General features: G+C 43.8%; 1 protein-coding gene across 2 annotated transcripts in view; it reads right to left on the bottom strand.

The window, feature by feature from the left end:
* FRMD3 (FERM domain containing 3) overlaps nt 1–18,523 on the bottom strand; it is a 311,700-nt gene that overhangs the window by 106,423 nt on the left and 186,754 nt on the right. For both annotated transcript variants that reach the window (XM_058695608.1, XM_058695609.1), the window contains exons 4-6: nt 15,685–15,763; nt 9,592–9,689; nt 2,938–3,061 (exon numbers count right to left, since the gene is read on the bottom strand). In XM_058695608.1, coding sequence (XP_058551591.1) covers nt 2,938–3,061; nt 9,592–9,689; nt 15,685–15,763 — 301 coding nt within the window. The remainder of the gene's footprint in view (nt 1–2,937; nt 3,062–9,591; nt 9,690–15,684; nt 15,764–18,523) is intronic.

Below are 18,523 nucleotides of genomic sequence, written 5' to 3'. Positions count from 1 at the left end.
AGGGCTCACTGACTCCCCAAAATAACCTGTCTCTATGGCAGCCTTCCAACCAATTCTAGAAAGTCTCTCTCCCTCTGCACTGTCAGCTCATTCTGCTCTTATCTTCCCATCCAAACCTATAATCTCTCTCTGCTGTACTGATGCAGAAGGAAATGCACAACTACTTGAGGATGAGCAAAAATTCATAGGAATTCAAAATCACCCTCTAAACTTCTCCATGCAATGTCACATTACTTCTGGCTATTTCATCCTTCAACATACAACTTTCACTTCTTCACAAGGGCTTTCTGGATGTTACAAATGTGTAGTGCTTCCGAGTAGCAGCTTTGATCAAGCCATGGCATTTGCTTCCAAGATGTATAGATCATGGCTAATTGATGACCCCCTCTTTTCCCCTGGTGCATGAGGACTACTTGCAGGGTTATCAACAAAGTCAGGTGCTGGTACAAAGTCCAATCTACAGCTTTCTGATTATAAAAATCAACCTGGCATCTTCTCCGATTCACTCATTTACTCACGAAATCCAAGAGGTCACCAAGTCTTGAGGTATGGTTGCTCAAAACTCTATCCTTTCAATTTTCTCTACTCCTATTCTTTTTCAGGTCCGTAGTGTCTCTTGTCTGGCGAGCAGAAATAACTGGTCCACCTGCTCACAGTCGCCATCCTCTGGCACCACTGCCATGGTGATCACTGTGGAACACCAACAGCTTATCTGATTGGCTTATGACTGCTCGGCACAGTGGATAAGAGCATGGGTGTTGGTGTCAAGTAAGAGCAAGGTTCAAGTCCTGACTTCACTGCTAACAGGGCAAGTCCTTTATCCACTCAGTGTTGTGCTATTTTCACCTCAGACTGGGAACAATAAATAGCACCTCCCCTGTAGAGCTTAGGAGGGCTGGGAGGACACACCTAAGACTCTTCACACAGTGTTTTGGCATCTACTGATGCTCAATAAATGTTTACTAATATCTTATGTTCCGGGCACTTGAGCTCCTATAAATTCCGGTCACAGCAGACCTTTTGATTCCCATCTCCCACCAATCCACACAGTGGATGTGACTCCTTCGCCCAGAGGTTCTCGCCCTGTGCTGCCCAGACACTGCTGGTCCACAAACTCCTCAGCTAGAACATCGGAACTTTACTTTTACTCTAGCATTCACATCCCCACAACGTAAAAAGAGTAGTCAGTGTCTTATATTTTCTTTTTTTTTTTTTTTTTTTTTTTTTTTTCAACATTTTTTATTTATTTTTGGGACAGAGAGAGACAGAGCATGAACGGGGGAGGGGCAGAGAGAGAGGGAGACACAGAATCGGAAACAGGCTCCAGGCTCCGAGCCATCAGCCCAGAGCCTGACGCGGGGCTCGAACTCACGGACCGTGAGATCGTGACCTGGCTGAAGTCGGACGCTTAACCGACTGCGCCACCCAGGCGCCCCAGTGTCTTATATTTTCAATAAAGCTTTTCATTAGGAGACAATACTCCTAATTACACAGAGATGGCATGTTGCTTTCTGAAATCGGTACACTTCTGGGGTGCCTGGGTGGCTCAGTCAGTTGAGCGTCCGACTTCAGCTCAGGTTATGATTTCACAGCTCCATGAGTTCAAGCCCCGCGTCGGGCTCTGTGCTGACAGCTCAGAGCCTGGAGCCTGCTTCGGATTCTGTGTCTCCCTCTCTCTCTGCCCCTAACCCACTCACATTCTGTCTCTGTCTCTCTCAAAAATTAAAAAAAAAAAAAATTAAAAAAAATAAAATTGAAGTCAGTACAATTTTTTGATGTCTAATCATCTTTATCTGTTAAGAACAAAGGTCATCTTTCAAAGCTGAAATACGCTGCCACCTTTAATGCCCACACATATACTCTCCTGAGACTCTCCAGAAGGGGGAGTGCTTGCGTAAAGTAGAATTTGAGCACTCCCGCCACAAGGGGACGGTTACTTGTTCCAGAATTCATAATCCGGTGACACTGTTTCTTTTTTATATATAATTACCGGAGGTCCAGAAGATGGAGGTGTCTCCGTTCTTGCAGGTCTTTGTCCATACTTGTCATAGCAAAGCCCATGATTATTATCAGAGTGAATTTTTCTGTGACTTGCACAGATCTAAATCCTAGTTACAGACTAGAGCACCTGAGTTACTTGATTCCAAGTTGGCAAGGATTCCTCCCCATGCCCATGTCATACCTGGTAGCCTACGCAGAGCAGAAGCATCCCAAGGATTAAGAGCACAGACTCTGGAGCCAGGCTACCTGGATTCAGATCTGGACTCTGCCACTTGCTAGCTTGGGTAAGATGCTTAATCTCTCTGTGCCTCAGTTCCCTCATGTGTAAAATGGAAACTATCATGGTACTTATCTACTAAGTCACTGTCAAGGCTAAGTGAGTCACTATGTACAAGTACTCAGAATGTTGCCTGGTACACAGTGAGTCCTGTGTGCGATTCCACTACTCCCATAGTCACTGCTCTGTAGTTCGCAATCACAATCAACCTGGAGCACCACAGACAAGGAACAGAGAAGACACTGAATCTGTCATCTTGAAAGGAAATCTCATCGACGGATTTTACCCTATCTGGAAGTCAAAGCTTCCAGCAACGGACACAGGAGAGGACAAGGCAATGCAAATTCAAAACAGAAAAAAGATCACTCACGTATGTACCCTAGATTTCACTTACAGAAACGCAGTGTGGTTAAAACCCATTGGAAAACAGAGGGCTCTAATAACTGCTGATGGTTCATAAACAGCTACCCAGGGGACCCCACGCTATTGAGATGGTTATTGATGGAGATCTTGACAGTGCCCAGAAAGATCCCTCTGCCGCCAGAAACTGTCCAGCCATACATCACCAATATTCTTATTTCACAGTACAATTTCCACATTCCCTGCAATGAGAATACTTTCTCACCTCTATCATTCTTCCAAATGTTTACCCCTATTACCTGAGTTCGTTTTTATGGATTTCCACTATTTTTCTTTCCAGCTTCTGTGACTGCTTGGGGAAAATCTCAAACTCACTGATGTAATTTTCGGGATGCTCGTCAGGATCGTAATCACCGAGCTCAGCTGTAATCAGTAAAAAATAAAGAGAGAGAAAGATTTAAAACAACAAGGGTAGGGTACTTGTGAGATAGCTCCTGCCACCCAAACGAAGAGCTGGGAAGAGCTCACCCAACAAAACGTATTTGTATCCATGGGAGGACCACAGCCTGCATGTCTAGAAGCCCATGTTCTAGCTCAGATCTAGCTGTAGGAGCTTAGACACTTGCCAACCTCTCCAGGTCTCATTTTCTTCATCTATATAATAAAGGAATTTAAATAGTTTGTTTTTTTTTTTTCCAATGGGGAGCTACTGGCATTTTGGGAGCTAAACAATTCTTTATCATTTCAGACCTTCCAAGGCAGATAGGACATTTGTCCCCCCTACCCTTCAGGTATCAAGTGTTAGTGGTATACCTAGTCACTGCGATCACCACAGATGCCCCCAGGATTTCCAAATGTCACCCAGGATAGTAGTTGGAAACCACTGGATGTCCCTCAAGGTTCCTTTCATAGCTAATTCTCTGAGTCTAGGAATTCTCTGGCTGGAGCTGCCCTGCTCTGAGATTTGTGCAAGTGTGGGGCATCCAATAATAATAAAAAAGTCACAACATGAAGGCACCTAAGAAGACTGCACTTAAAAATAAATGGAATGCTCTTCAGATTAAGGAGTATAAATCTAAGCATGGGCAAGTGTACCAGATGAAGGTTGTTGTTGGATTCTAATACAAAGCACCCCCAGAAGGTCTTTAAGGGAAAAAATAAATACTGGCACATCTCTGAGTTCCTAGAGGCTCTAGGAAATGATGGACCTGGGGCGCCTGGGTGGCTCAGTCGGTTAGGCGGCCGACTTAGGCTCAGGTCATGATCTCGAGGTCTGTGAGTTCGAGCCCCGCGTCGGGCTCTGTGCTGACAGCTCAGCACAGACAGTTTCAGATTCTGTGTCTCCCTCTCTCTGACCCTCCCCATTCATGCTCTGTCTCTGCCTGTCTCAAAAATAAATAAAAACGTTAAAAAAAAATTTAAAAAAAAAGGATGGACCTAGGATGTGCATCAACCATAGCCTGGAGCAGCAAAGGTGATGCTCTGGTAGAGGGGATGCTTTTTATGGATTGCACAAGCTTGCTAAGGAGAATGAGCCAAAAGGGGCAAGTGTCTCAGGCAGAAATGGCCCACAAAAGATCAAAAGATGGTGGGAAAATTGTATTAGAAGAACTTGATTACCAACACAACTTTGTAGCAGATAGGAATCAATATGCGTTGAGCACATCTGCAAAATCACATCCAACTCTGTAATTTGTATCTACTGTCCCTTCATTGTTGAATCATCTAATGACTACAGAAGGACAAAACTGGGAGGAAAGCAAAGCTCTTTAAAGCTTCTTAATAGAATTCAAATTACAGAGTTGTTAAAACTACTTCAAATGTATATCCTACAGGGGAAGGACTTTTAAAATAAGATCCAAAACACCATCAACCATAAAAGGGAAATCAATTAATTGGATTGTGGTAGGGTCCCCTCCCTAAAAAACAAACAAAAAAAAAAACCTCAAGGCAACCTGGCTTTACCTGTAGGTGACAACATCCCTCAAGACCTTGTAACATGAGACCACTTAATCAGACTGCCTGTTTGCGTGTTACCATATATGGGAGACAAAGAAGTAAAAAATATATAAAAAACAACGCCATGTGGCCTTCAGGGCTCTGTTCTTTGGGTACGAACCCAACTGTGCAGTGCCGGCATGAATAAAGTTGCTTTCTGGAAAGAAAAGCCTGGGTATCATGAGTCTATGCCAGAATCCTGCTACAAGATCATATTAAAATCAAAATACTTCTGTTCATCACAGGTAGTCCTAGACAAAATAATAGATAGATGACAAATTGAAAGAATATATTTGCAAAATCCAAAACCGACAAGGACTGATATCCAGAATAAAGAAGAAATTCCTACCAATCAACAAGAAAATGGGCAGGAAGACCAGTAGGAAAATGATCAAGTGACAGAAGGGGAAAGCCAAAGGACGAGTACAGAGAGAGAGGTTCAAACTCATGAGTAATCAGAACTATGGAGACCAAAACAAGACATCACTTTACACCTAGAAGATGGGCAAAAAGTGTAGGAAGCCGGATGATTCCATGTGTCGGCAGAGATATGAGGTAATGGAAACACTTGTACACCTTCTGGAGGATCCTTGAGGCATGTAGCTCTTCTAAAGAGTCAGCTGGGAATGTTTAGTCGAATATTATCACCCACTAATCCCACTTCTGGGCATATATTCTAAAAAAATTCTTGAGTACAGGAAAGGTTTCAAAGGCAACTTGGATATTCGTTGTTGGTAGGAGCAATAAATAAAACACAAGCAACGTCCCCTAATGGATACTCTGTAACTATTGAAAGCAACCAAAGAGATGGATACCCAGCAACCTGAATAGATCCCCCAAACAGTGTGTTGAGCATAAGAGGATTAAAATGAGTTTTACAGCCCCATCTAATTTACAAAACTTAAGAGGGTATACACACAACACGATGTAATCATTTATAAGGATGTATGTAAAGTCAAAGATCTATATGAACCCAGTTGTTGCCTTTAGGAATGGAAATGGAGAATAATGAAAAGGGAAAATCAATCAACTGGTGGACCCAAAGGGACCAGTGAAGAGACTGAGGCATCAACTGATGATTAACTCAACCTAAGTTACACATATAATACACCTATACCCACACCTACACATACGTATCACCCTGTGAGTCAGCTATGGACTTAAAAATTTAGCAGATGGTATAACCCCCAGTGTCTCCATTTTTCATAGGGAATGAATCCTCAATACAAAACTGGGTCACGCTGGATGCAAATGTCAGCTTACGTGGTGGTTGGTGAGGGAAGGCATTGTTTGGCAGGGAGTGGGGGAAGGGTCTCTTTCCAGGAAAACTTGTGAGATGAAATGGACTTGTACTGCTAAACATCGCAAATAAGTTGGAAAATGCCAGAAAACTAAAAGAAGAACTGCCTTGGAACCTGCACTCGTTTGCTAACAAGGCAAATGTCAGTGCCTCCCGCATCACGTGCCCTGCTTTCTTGTCCCTTAAAGAGTGTCTTTAACTCGGACTTCACCTGAAGCAAAAGGCAGTTCATAAATGATTCAGGACTTGTTACTATCCAGACTTTGTTTTCCATACCAAGAGGATTTGGGTAAGCGAGGGTAAAGTTGTGACAAAGGCACATCGGATGCCTTGCAATTTGAAACAGGCCCTAGTGCGTGTCTAAGGGAATTTAACTGTCAGAAAAATCCAAAGAGTTGAAGCAGAACGATGAGTGCAATTGGGTGACGTTAGTAAGTCTAAAGGGCAAGCCAGGTAATGCGTCCGCCCCCCCCCCCCCCGCCCCCACTTTGGAGAGGACTCATTCCAAAAGAACAAGAGATACAGGATGTTACAGCTCCAGGGTCAACTCTGTCAGGAGCCTTCCCTGACCACCCTCCTGGGGTCATAGCAGGGACCTGGGTGTTCCTCTGTTGAGCCATTAACACATCACACTGCCATTTACCAGTCTGTCCCCCCTACTGCTCCCTCCCAACCAGGGACTTTGTACAGCAGTGCCCGCACCTAGCAGCTGCTCGGTAAACGTTCAGAGAACACGCAAACAAATAAGCGAATGAAGTAGGGAACCAACTGCTCTTTCTCAAATATAGAAATAAAGCCTACATCGCTGCAATTTAGGCAAGTGCCCTGGTTCACTCAGGACATCAGTACTGGAGAATGTCCTGTGTGCCAGACACAGGGATACTACGGTGAAAACTGCACCCCGAGGCCTGCTTCCATGGAACTTAGATTCTACATAGAGGGAAGGCCTAAGAAGTTCCAAAAACAGCGCAGTAACATGATTCCAGATATGAGTGCTTAAAAGACAACAAAAAAGGGGTATGAGACAGAATGACGCGCGGGAGAGAGGCTGCTTTAGTAGTCCAGGAAGACTTCTCAGAGGAGGTGATATCTGAACTGAGTTCGAATTCAGTTCTGAAACTCTAGAACACACCAGGCACAGGCGACCAGAAAGAAATCCCACCACGTTGCTGTTCTGCAGAAGGAACAGGAAAGACACTATTTTTACCAAGAAAAGATATAAATAGATCCCTAGGGTTTTTGTGTATTTGTCTTGCAGTTTGTATTGTGAAGGCAAATGCATTGCACATCTTGAATATGCTTGCTCACTGTGTTCAGTACGTACAACCAGCAACACTCTGGGTGCTGCCTGGTTTTCATATACCAAGAATATTGCGAAGCTTCAAACACACTCCTTCAGACAGCGTTAGCAAGTAAGAAGTCAACGAACAGCCACATGGCCTCTCGCTTTCTAGTCATTTCCTCCACGTTCCCTCTCTCTCTCTAAGCATAAGCAGGTCCAGACCTTTATCAGCATTTGTAAGGATCTCTAGAGCTGCGGAAATATCACCCCAAGCATCAGAGAAGTTCATGAATCCAGCTTTTACTGGGTTTGCTACAAATGGCCCACTGCTGTATCATAGAGCGGAAGGGTCCTTTCGAGGTCTGCCAGTCCATTTCTAGCTCTATTTCTCCACAGCATCTGTGCATGTGGTCAGGGGTAATAGCACCGAGGGCCCTGATTGTCTGGAGGGAGACTCAGTGGCTTTATTTCAAACACAAAATAGGATGGCGGGTTTCCCGTTACAGATCCATATTGAGCTTGTCCTTGGAGACTTGACCGTGATTCACTAATGCCTAAATGTGTTCTGAAATGCTCATGTGCTGGTCTGTTGCTTGGATTAGTATTGATCTGCTTTTCCCTTACAGAGGACGGTGGACCCTACCAGGAATTTGCAATCTCACCGGAAAGGAGGAGGCCTATGGGTTCTCACATCCCTTAGCTCTGCTATAAGAGAGGTGGTTTGGGGAAACACATACTCCACCTTGGGACAGATGGAAGGACTATGTCCCATCACCCTATCACTGTAGTTCTGACTTCAAACTTGAATATCTCCACGGGTTTGAACACCTCTGCCAAACGCGCTGTGCAGCACCAGGTGGACCCCAGGGGAAGGAGAATGCAACACAGACAACACTCTTCAGAATTCTCAGGAAGCTCCCCTCCCCACCCCGGAAACAGGGCCCAAGGAACCATTTCACAGCACAGAGCACCCCACAGGGACCGTAGTGGGCGACAGTGAAACCCCAGGGGGAACGATAGGTCTCTCTCTTAAGCTCTGAGTGAAGCTTGGAATTATAATAGGCAGACGTCTGTCATGATCTGCTTAGGACCCATCATAAGCTCCTTTGTTATCCTAGACCCTTTATAAACATGACATGCTCACTTGACAACTGCCCCTCTCTTCCCCTGCCCCCTCCCCCCTCCTCCCCTTCTCTCATCAACATGCCATTAGCATCCACACAGCAAATGGCTGCATCACCTGGGTCCCTCCAAACAGGACTGCCAGCTGCCCCCCACTGGCCCAGGGGAACAGAACACCTGAGTCATCCTTTGCTTGGGTCCTAGAACCACCCCCACGGGCCATGCACCACCTTGGGCCCAGAAGATGGCCTTCCAGGTGGTTTTCCTTATAGGTAGAAACATCCAGAAGCCAACCCTGGGTCATATGCCTTTACAGTTTCCCGCTGCCCCATCCTCTGGGGCTCGTTCAACCCTGAAAGGAAGCCTCGTGAAATCTTCACACAGGCGTGAAACGCCACCCCATTTAATATATGCTTAAAGAGCTGAAACAATTTGTCTGTGGTGAAATAGCCAGCAGATGGGAAGGGAGGCTGGACCCGAGTCTGACAGACTGTGAGCCTGGTGCTTTCCTCATGATGCTACCTTAGCCTGGAGCTGCTTCAGATTCTGTGTCTCCCTCTCTCTCTGTCCTTCCCCCACTTGCATTCATCTCTCTCTTTCAAAAATAAACAAACATGAAAAAAGATGTAATACAATTAAAAAAAAAAAACAGACAGACCTGACATCAACAGTCAGATGCTTAACCCACTGAGCCACCCAGGCACCCCTCTAAGTGTAATTTTATAATTTATATACAAATATATTTTTAATTATTTTTAAAAGTATTTTTAAACAATAAATATAATACATTTAAAAACAAAACAGGGGCGCCTGGGTGGCGCAGTCGGTTAAGCGTCCGACTTCAGCCAGGTCACGATCTCGCGGTCCGTGAGTTCGAGCCCCGCGTCAGGCTCTGGGCTGATGGCTCGGAGCCTGGAGCCTGTTTCCGGTTCTGTGTCTCCCTCTCTCTCTGCCCCTCCCCCGTTCATGCTATGTCTCTCTCTGTCCCAAAAATAAATAAAAAACGTTGAAAAAAAAAAAAACATAATTCATATATATATATATCTATATATGTATGTATATGTATAATTTTTTTTTTTTTTTGGAATTTCATTTCAAATGTCTGAAATGACCCCTATTTGACACCTACCTCCCTGGACAAACTTTTCCTCCTCGTGACACCCATTAGGCACCACACCTGGTTGTCAGAACTCAGAGCATAGAGCCCCCCGCCTCCCTTAGGAGCGGGTGGGCAGCTACAGCCACGCTTACCTTGAACGATACAGGCACCCAGGTAGGCAGCATCTGAAAAGGAGCAGAGCAGTCGACCATGGAAAATATCTCTTTTAATTTGCAGGTACAGAAGATACCTGCAATACAAAACAAGAAGGAGTCACCCTGTGTTTGGACTGAGGCCTGGAAGAAGCAGAAGGATCGTTCATGCTCTGTCCAGCTGGACCGGCAGGGCCCGACCTAGCCCCGTGGAGTGGCTGAGCCACACCAGGCCCCTGGGAGGACAAGCAGGGCAAACTGAGGGGCCCTCTGGATTGAGGAAATCTGGAGTGACTGTGGCAGTTTCCAAAACTGGGTGGCTGGCCCCTTTTAAAGAGACATGAGCCGGGCGCCTGGGTGGCTCAGTCAGTTAAGAGTTTGACTCTTGGTTTCGGCACAGGTCATGATCTCACGGTTTGTGAGTTTGAGCCCCACATCGGGCTCTGCGCTGACCGTGCGAAGCCTGCTTGGGATTCTCTCTCTCCCCCTCTGTCTCTCTCTCTCAAATAAACAAACAAAAATTAAAGTAAAAGAAAAAAAAAAAAAAAGACACGGGAACAGAAGAAAGCCACAGGGCCCAGCAGCCACGGTCCCTGGAAGGACGGGGGACATCCATCCCACCTCAGGTCCACATTGCCCACGCTCCCTGTGAAACAGAGAGTCAGGAAATGGACTCAGTCAGTATCCAGAGATTAGTCTCAGGGGCAGACAGACTCACATTAATCAATCTCAAAAGGACTTGGTTAGGAGGCCAGAAAGCCAATTAATTCACAACGAGAGCTGTCATCTGCTCAGTGCCCCGTCCCCCTCTCCAGGGACGGGAAACTCAGGTGCCCACAAGAGCCAGGCAACCCGATAATGAGTGAAACAGACTAGTGTCAGGGGCTCCAGGAGGCAGAGTGGAAAGCACCCACTCCCGGGCAGGGGCAGCCTGGTGACGCAGCACAGAAAGCCAGCCAAGGGCAGCCAGCTTTTCCAGAAAATCAAAGAGACCGGTTTAGAAGTAGAATCCTTTGAATTTTAAATGTTGCAACAAATTCTGTTTTTTAAAACACTGTAGTGCCAAACAAAAAGTACTCGCAGGCCCCATTCAACCAGGGGAGAGGGGACAGGCAGGTTTGCAACCCCTGGCTCAGGCTCACCTTGTCACGTCCATTTTGTTCTCCATGCTGATCAAGCCCCCTTTAGATTTCCTCATATTTCTTAGCCACGTTGATTCTTTCCTGCAAGGCTCAGGCTTGGGGTCTACAGTTTCTGACTAAAGTGGCCCTGCATGTGTGCAGATTCTTTGTTTTTTTGTTTTTTTTTTTTTTCATTTAACTCTCAGAGACCACTCTTTTTAATTCCAGGTTCTTGGAACCAGGTGGGGGCACTCAACTGGTCCAAGTCGCCACACCCAGGGCTCCGATGATCTGATCGTTACCCAGTATGTGAGCCAGGTACACAACGCACATCAGGGAGCGTGACTAACGTGCTAAGATCACACAGCCCCTGAGGCCTGGAGCTCCCCGGTCTGGCCACTGGATCACCTAGAGCATGCTGAACATGCTGAAGTGTTCAGAGGCTCGCCAGTGTTTCCATCTGATGAACCTTTATCCTGTACCTGCTTTATGCCGCACACGGAGCTAGGCACTGGGGCCACTGTAGAGGCTCAGATGACACTCTTTGTCCTCAACTTTGTATAGAATTGTTTACAGGGCATAAAGACAGTCTCCAACAAATTTCTCGCCCAGAGTTTGGTACGTATGTTGTCAGAGAAACAGCATTACGTTTGGCAGGTAAGGACCCAGACAGCTCCCTACAGGAGTGCCTCTCACACTTCTGTGAGAGCGTGAATTACCCAGAAATTCTGTCAGAATGTGGATTGTGATTCATTAGATTGGGGTGGGGATCAGAGTCCATATTTCTTCAAATTTTCAAATTAAAAAAATTTTTTTAATGTTTATTTTTGAGAGAGAGAGAGAGAGAGAGAGAGAGAGAGAGACTGTGAGTGGGGGAGGGGCAGAGAAAGAGAGAGACACAGAATCTGAAGCAGGCTCCAGGCTCTGAGCTGTCAGCACAGAACCTCATGTGGGGTTGAACTCAGGAACAGGTTCATACCTGAACCAAAGTCAGATGCTTAACTGACTGAGCCACCCAGGGGCCCCAAGAGTCTATGTTTCTAATAAGCTCCCTGGTGAGGCTGTGCTGCAGGCCCGTGGACCACACTTTGAGTAATAAGGTTCCAATCCAGGTTCTAATGACCACACATTAGAACCACCTGGAGGAGCTTTTAAAAACTACCAAGCTATGGGGCACCTGGGTGGCTCAGTTGGATGAGCCTCCAACTCTTGATTTCGGCTCGGGTCATGATCCCAGGGTTGTGGGATCGAGCCCCACATCAGTCTTCACAGTCAGCGTGGAGACTGCTTAAAATTTGTCTCTCTCCCTCTGCCCCTCTGCCCCTCTCCCCGGTTCACACTCTCTCTCTAAAATAAAATAAAATAAAATAAAATAAAATAAAATAAAATAAAATAAAATAAATAAAATAAATAAAATAAAAATTTACACTACCAAGCTGTGGACCCTACCAATTAAATACGAATCTGGATCCTCACAAAAACATGGACACAAATGTTCCTAGCAGCAATATTCATAATAGCTACCAAGTAGAAAAACCCAAATGCCCACCAACTGATGAACAGATAAAAGAAAGAGGAATATCATGCAATGGAATATTGTTCAGCCATCCAGAGGAAAGTAGTGCTACGTGCCACAGCACAGATGGACCTGGAAAACATGAAGCTACATGAAAAGAAGCAGACATAAAAAGCCACGTATTGTATTGTATGAAATGTCCAGAATAGGGAAACCTGAATAGACAGGTAGTCGAAGAATGGCTGCCAGAGGGGGGTTGCAAGGAGGGGAAATAGGAAATGACTGGATCCTACTGGCTTCCTACTGGGGTGTGATAAAAACATTCTGGAATTAGATCATGCACAACTTTGTGAACACACTAACCCCCCTGAGGTACACGGTCATATCTACCAGAAGAAACTAATACTTTTGAAAATCCATTTGCCTTAGAGTAGTTCTCAAATTTTGACATGCTTTAAAATTACCTAGGGAGGCTCATGAAAATACAGATTGCTGAGCCCCGTTCCCAGGTCTGGAACAGGGACCAGGTTCCCAGGTGCTGCTGCTGCTGGTCTGGGGACCTCACTTGAAAGACCTCAGCCATAGAGCATTCAGACTACCAAGGTCACACAAGTACGATCAAATCTTTCTCTTTTTAAAGGCTGCAAGCTACCAGGCCAAATACCATGAAGTTTCTTGTCTATGTGTTAAATGTTACGCACTGAACAAAAAGCATTCCTTTCCATTTTTATCAAGTTTATATACTGGTGAATGAGATGCGTGAGTTCTCCTCTCATAACTCGTAATCAAATTTGATGGAAGCTTCCAGAGAAAAGAAAATCTGCTTTTCACAACATCTGAGCTTGGGTCTAGAGATCAGTGATCTCTAGAGATAATCTAGATTATTGTGGGTTCAACATAATCCACTGAGCCTTACAAATAGCTTCAGGATCAGATACTCATTTTTTAATATAATAGCAACCAAAAAATAGTAATATTGCATCTCCTTTTAGTATCACTCCTGTATAAAAAGACTAAGCAACAAAAGTACAAGAAGATCTGGGGCAAACATTCTTGTGTCATCATTAATGATACTGCTTCTCTAACATGAACTTAAAAATGGTTCTTTAAAAAAAAAAATTAAAACCAACATACTTTGATTATATTCAATTGTATACAGCATTTACAAAAGCCCCAGAAATCTAAAGGATTGAAAGAGGACTGTGTAAATGGAGAAATAAATGAATAAAAAATGATCTCAAATATCCTTTTTTTTATGAGTATTTGTGGTTTGACTCTTTCCAACCTGCCTTTTCTCCAATGTCTCTTTACCCCTAAGCACGGTCACGAATGTGATCTTAACTTCTCATGTAGCAAATTCTTCCGAAACTTTAGATCAACCTGGGGCACCTGGTTGGCTCAGTTGGTTAAGTGACTGACTTTGGCTCAGGTCATGATCTCACAGTTCATGAGTTCGAGCCCTGCATCGGGCTCTGCTCTGACAGCACAGAGCCTGAAGCCTGCTTCGGATTCTGTGTCTCCCTCTCTCTCCGCCCCTCCTCTGCTCACGCTCTGTATTCTCTCTCTCTCTCTCTCTCTCTCTCTCTCTCTCTCTCTCTCTCTCTTTCTCTGTCAAAAATAAACATTAAAACAGTTTAAACCTTAGATCAATCTTACAACAAAATAACAACTTATCAAAAGACTAACTTCTTTCAAGATAGTTTAAGCCATAAGTACCAGGGGCATTCCACAGTTTTTAGATTCATTTTGAATTCTAAGGATTGTATTGACTAAGAAAAGCCCATTTCTATCTGTGCAAGAACAGGGCATTGTCTTAATTTCCTTTGGAGACATAAAGATGTTCACAATCTTCCACTGTTCATACCTTAGCTATTCAGTCTAATGCAGGGAAATGCTAGCAAATTTAATCGAGAGGAATTTAACTGGAGTTGTTAACTAACACTTTATATTCTTCTACTTTCAAATGGGACTCTTCTCAACAACAAAAGATCCATCCTTAACTTATATCATGACACATATTCAATTTTTATCCTCCAGACAAAATTATAAAAACAAATGACAAAAGTGAGCCATTGTGGCATCTGACTAAATAATGCCCAGAGTTAGTATTTGATTTGATTCTTCTAGTTACATTATGGGCACCGAGAAGGCAGGACAAATGTCTTTTTTTTTTTTTTTTTTTGGTAGTTCATGCAGCCCCTGCCACATATTACATGATTCCACTCATACAAAATGTCCAGACTAGGAAGAGTAAATGAGCAGATGAGTGGTCGTCAGGTGTCAGGGGCTGGGGGAGAAGAGAGTGAATAGTGACTGCTACTGGGTACGGTGTTCCCTTTTGGTGACGAGAAAAAGTTTTGGAGTGAGACAGTGGTGATGGTTACCCAACAATGGGAATGTACTTAATGACACTGAATTGTACACTCTGAAATGGTGAAATTAACTTGTGTTACGTGAGTTCTAATCTTTTTTTAACAAAGCAAGCCAGATTGCAAACTGCCAGCCTCCACTTAATGTCCATTACTTATGTATCCCTCATTTCCACACATGCCCTGCCCCCGTCCCCAAGCACAAACCTCACTAATGGCTGTGTGCAAATTAATAATGGAGAAAGGAACCATCTGCTCCCTGACAAGGTCACCTCAGTGCCACAATGGTCAAGCTTTACTGGAGACCTGTGAATAGGAGGAGGCAAAATATCCAAGAACTCAATGTATCACCGTGCATCTCTGCTATGTTCGGACCTATGCAGATTATTCTGAGGGATGAGTGTGCACAGTGATGTCTGGAGTCCCCTAACCAGAGCCTCATCGAGAACTAAGCATGTGTCAGCTCTTCACCACCCACCAAGTTGGCCTTCCTGGGACCCTGCTCAGCTGCACTGGCTGAGGCTGCTCTCAAAAGCAAAACCCAGAAGGAGACCTGGATATGGTCCCAGTTGAGGCAGATTAGAAGGGAAGAGGCTGAAGAAGTGGAAAATTGAGAGTTGGCCTGAGAAGAGTCTCCAAGTAGAGGGAAGACAGCCCCAAGGTTGGCCATTCAGCAAGCAGAATGTGGGGTGATGGTCCGTACTACCCAGTGATCTTTTCCCTTCCTGAACAGCTTAGATCCAAGAGATTGTCCCAGGGGCTGCACTAGCCATGAATTTGCCTGTATCCTAAAGACCGTCACCATCTATTTATTTTTAGCACCCCACTGTCAGATGTTTTCAGAGAATACCTTCTTCTTATAACCACCGCTTTTTGTGTGTGCAGTTAATTACACTCCCAATGACAACAGTTTGAAAAATCCCAAGGCAATGAAGCACAAGAGAAACACGCCAAGCCAAAACGCCAAACTGAGTGCCTGCTTCGGTGAGACGTTCTGATCTAGACAGGAGGCACAGCTAGCCTGTAGGACTTGGAGACCCTGCCTGGTTAAAGGTGCACGTGAAACATACAAACAAACGAAAAATACCTTGTGAGCTCTTCTTTAATCTTCAAGGGTTCATGTGGGTAGAATTTCACTCTAAAGCACATGGTGTATGGTGGATGAGCTGAAACATCATAAAGAAAAGGCATGAGAAAAGCAGCAAAAGACCATGGATTCCAACACACACAGGAAAGTCAGCTGTGAAGTTACAGCCTAGCTTGGGGGTGGGGGATGGGGGCCGGGGAGAAAGAGATTTTTCTGGAGGAAACAGATCTTATGCCCAGGGAAACAAAGCCACAGCGACAATTAAAGAAAACGCTTGACAGGACACCCAAAGCAAATGCGGGACACAGGCAACCTAGTCAGTTAGCACATCTTTCCACATCACGTTCTCTCCAGGTCACAGCTTCAAATGATATTCTTCCTTCAGATTCTTCCCACCCCCTTGTGACAGATAAATTGCCCGTTCAGGCCTTGGGTCTAGAAAAGTATTTTTCAGACTGTGAGGTGGAAAAATGACACGGCACATGACTAGTTTTCCCAAAATGATGGTGCCTTTGAACTAAAATCGCAATTTTAAAAATGATTTTAAAAATGAGTCAGCCATGCACAGATTCTACTTTGTATACATTTTTGGTATGATTTTGGTATTATCTACGAGGCAGTCACTATGAAAATAAACGCTTTTATAACTGCCTGATTTCTATGAATCGAGATAGCAGTCTGATATTCCGATTGAGGTTCATGATTCTAGAATGTTCTAATTGCATTAAGTATCTGGAACTCAAGGACCAACTAAGTGATTCTGCAGGACTTCTGACATCCTTAATTATGAAACCACTGTTGACTTGCAATATTAATCTAATAAATGCACACAAGTGTAGTAAGATGCATTCAAATTCCAAACAGCACATAAAACGCACCCCTTAAAATTAAAGAAATACGACAGTTAGTATAATTATTTCTATGGATCTCAAATACCCATTCATGTTTTGCTTTTGTATCAGTATGGCTACTTGGGATGAGCTCTGACTCTACACCCAAATGCAAACAGGAAACAGTGTCCTATTCTTGTCCAAGAATCCTCTTTCATAATAAGGAGGGGTTAAATCCTCAGCCATCTCTATAATGCCTGGGGCTATTCTGTATGTAGACAAATGATGTAGAGAGAACTATCAGCATCAAATATGAATGCATATTGAGTATAATTTAATATGGAAAACAGTTCTTAAAAATAATTTGAAAGAAAGCATCCAAATCACAGGAAAACACAGAAGCATCTTTCTGGCCATCTCAGCAGAGACAAACCGATTATACACATACACCCACACACACAGATGTCAGAGCTCTTTCCATTCAATGCCCTACTTCCCCACCAGGAACTAGCAAATTTCCTGAGTTGGATGCTTCTAACCCAACCCTGTGTTCCCTGGATTTAAGGAAACATTTTTTCTGGAGCACTAGGAGAAAATAAACACCAGCAAAGAAACAACGAAGAAAAAATACAAATGATTCTCCAGTCATTCATCTTTCATGATATCTAGAAGTTCAGTTTTAACTCAAAATATTTAATCTTTACACATTCCCCAGATTTAATGTGTTTAAGTCACCACCTTTAAAGGATTAGAGCTGATGGTTTTTCATTATGAAACCTCTGGGCTGTCTTTAATAGAAAGGTTGAGACCGTTTTTATAAGACAAGAACAACGGAGCAAACAATGGAAACAGCATAAAAAAGGAATTTTTCTTTATAGCTTCTTTTATTAGTCTTCAAAATTAATACATGTTTAAGCACAACCAATGAAGATAATCGATAGACAGACAGATGGATAGATAATAGATTGATAGATGGACAGATAACAGATGGACAGATGGATGGATAGACAGATGGATGAATGGATGAACCATCCCCTTTCATTTTCCTTCTTTGTCTCTATTCCTGTCCCTTCTGTCTCTCAGGTCCCCACCCACTTTGCCCTTCCAACTCTCCAACCACTGTCAACAATTTCACCTATAGGCTTCCATCCTTTTTGCCATACTCATACAAATATATGCCAATATGATCACATATGTAAGGGATTTTTTTATAACTTATTCTCACAAAAGGACATCACGCTACATGTTTCTCTTGCTTTTCTCACTTAACTCTATACTCTTCCCATCCTTCTAGGACAGTAGTCATAGATCCAACTCGTTGTCTATATTAACTGCATAATAGTTCATATTACGGATACATCTGAATTCATTCCACTATTTTCTTTTAATTGTCATTCAGGTTGCTTCGACATTTCTGTAATATTTTTATATACACCCTTGTGCATATTTCATCAAGTATTTATATTTTTATTTCTATAATACAGACTTCCAAATTTGGAATTGTTGGGTCAGTAGGTACATGCAAATGTTTTAAAGGGAGCTGAAAAAATAAAAGCCCACTGAAAGCAAACTGGGGAAAGAAGGATCACAGAAGAGGACTCCAAACTAGAGCTGTCATTTTCTCTTCCTCCTGGTCAGCATATCTGCTTACTGTGCCCTAGGCTGGCTTTAGTAGGTATCTGAGCTCACTGGCTACAAATCAGGACTTTTGACTTTGCCTAAGGAATCAGGCACTGAGGCTCAGACAGCTCCCCAGGCAACCATCTTTGAACACCCCTCACTGTAGGAAGTCCAGCCCAGGCATCCTTGTTCTCAGCCTCAGGTTCCAGAGTGGTCTAATGCTTCTCCCACATGCAAAGCCCTTCCCTCATTTGGAGGAAGTTCTTAAGTAGTACTTATGGTCCTTCTGAGTCTTCTCGATAATAAACATCCTCCATTCTTCAACTGCTCTTCACATGAAACAGTTTGGAGTGCCCCATTCTGGGTATATTCTTGTCTATTTCCTCAAG

Source organism: Neofelis nebulosa, chromosome 12 (genome assembly GCF_028018385.1).
Source record: "Neofelis nebulosa isolate mNeoNeb1 chromosome 12, mNeoNeb1.pri, whole genome shotgun sequence".
NCBI lineage: Eukaryota > Metazoa > Chordata > Mammalia > Carnivora > Felidae > Neofelis > Neofelis nebulosa.
This window is presented reverse-complemented; position numbering and strand designations above follow the sequence as displayed.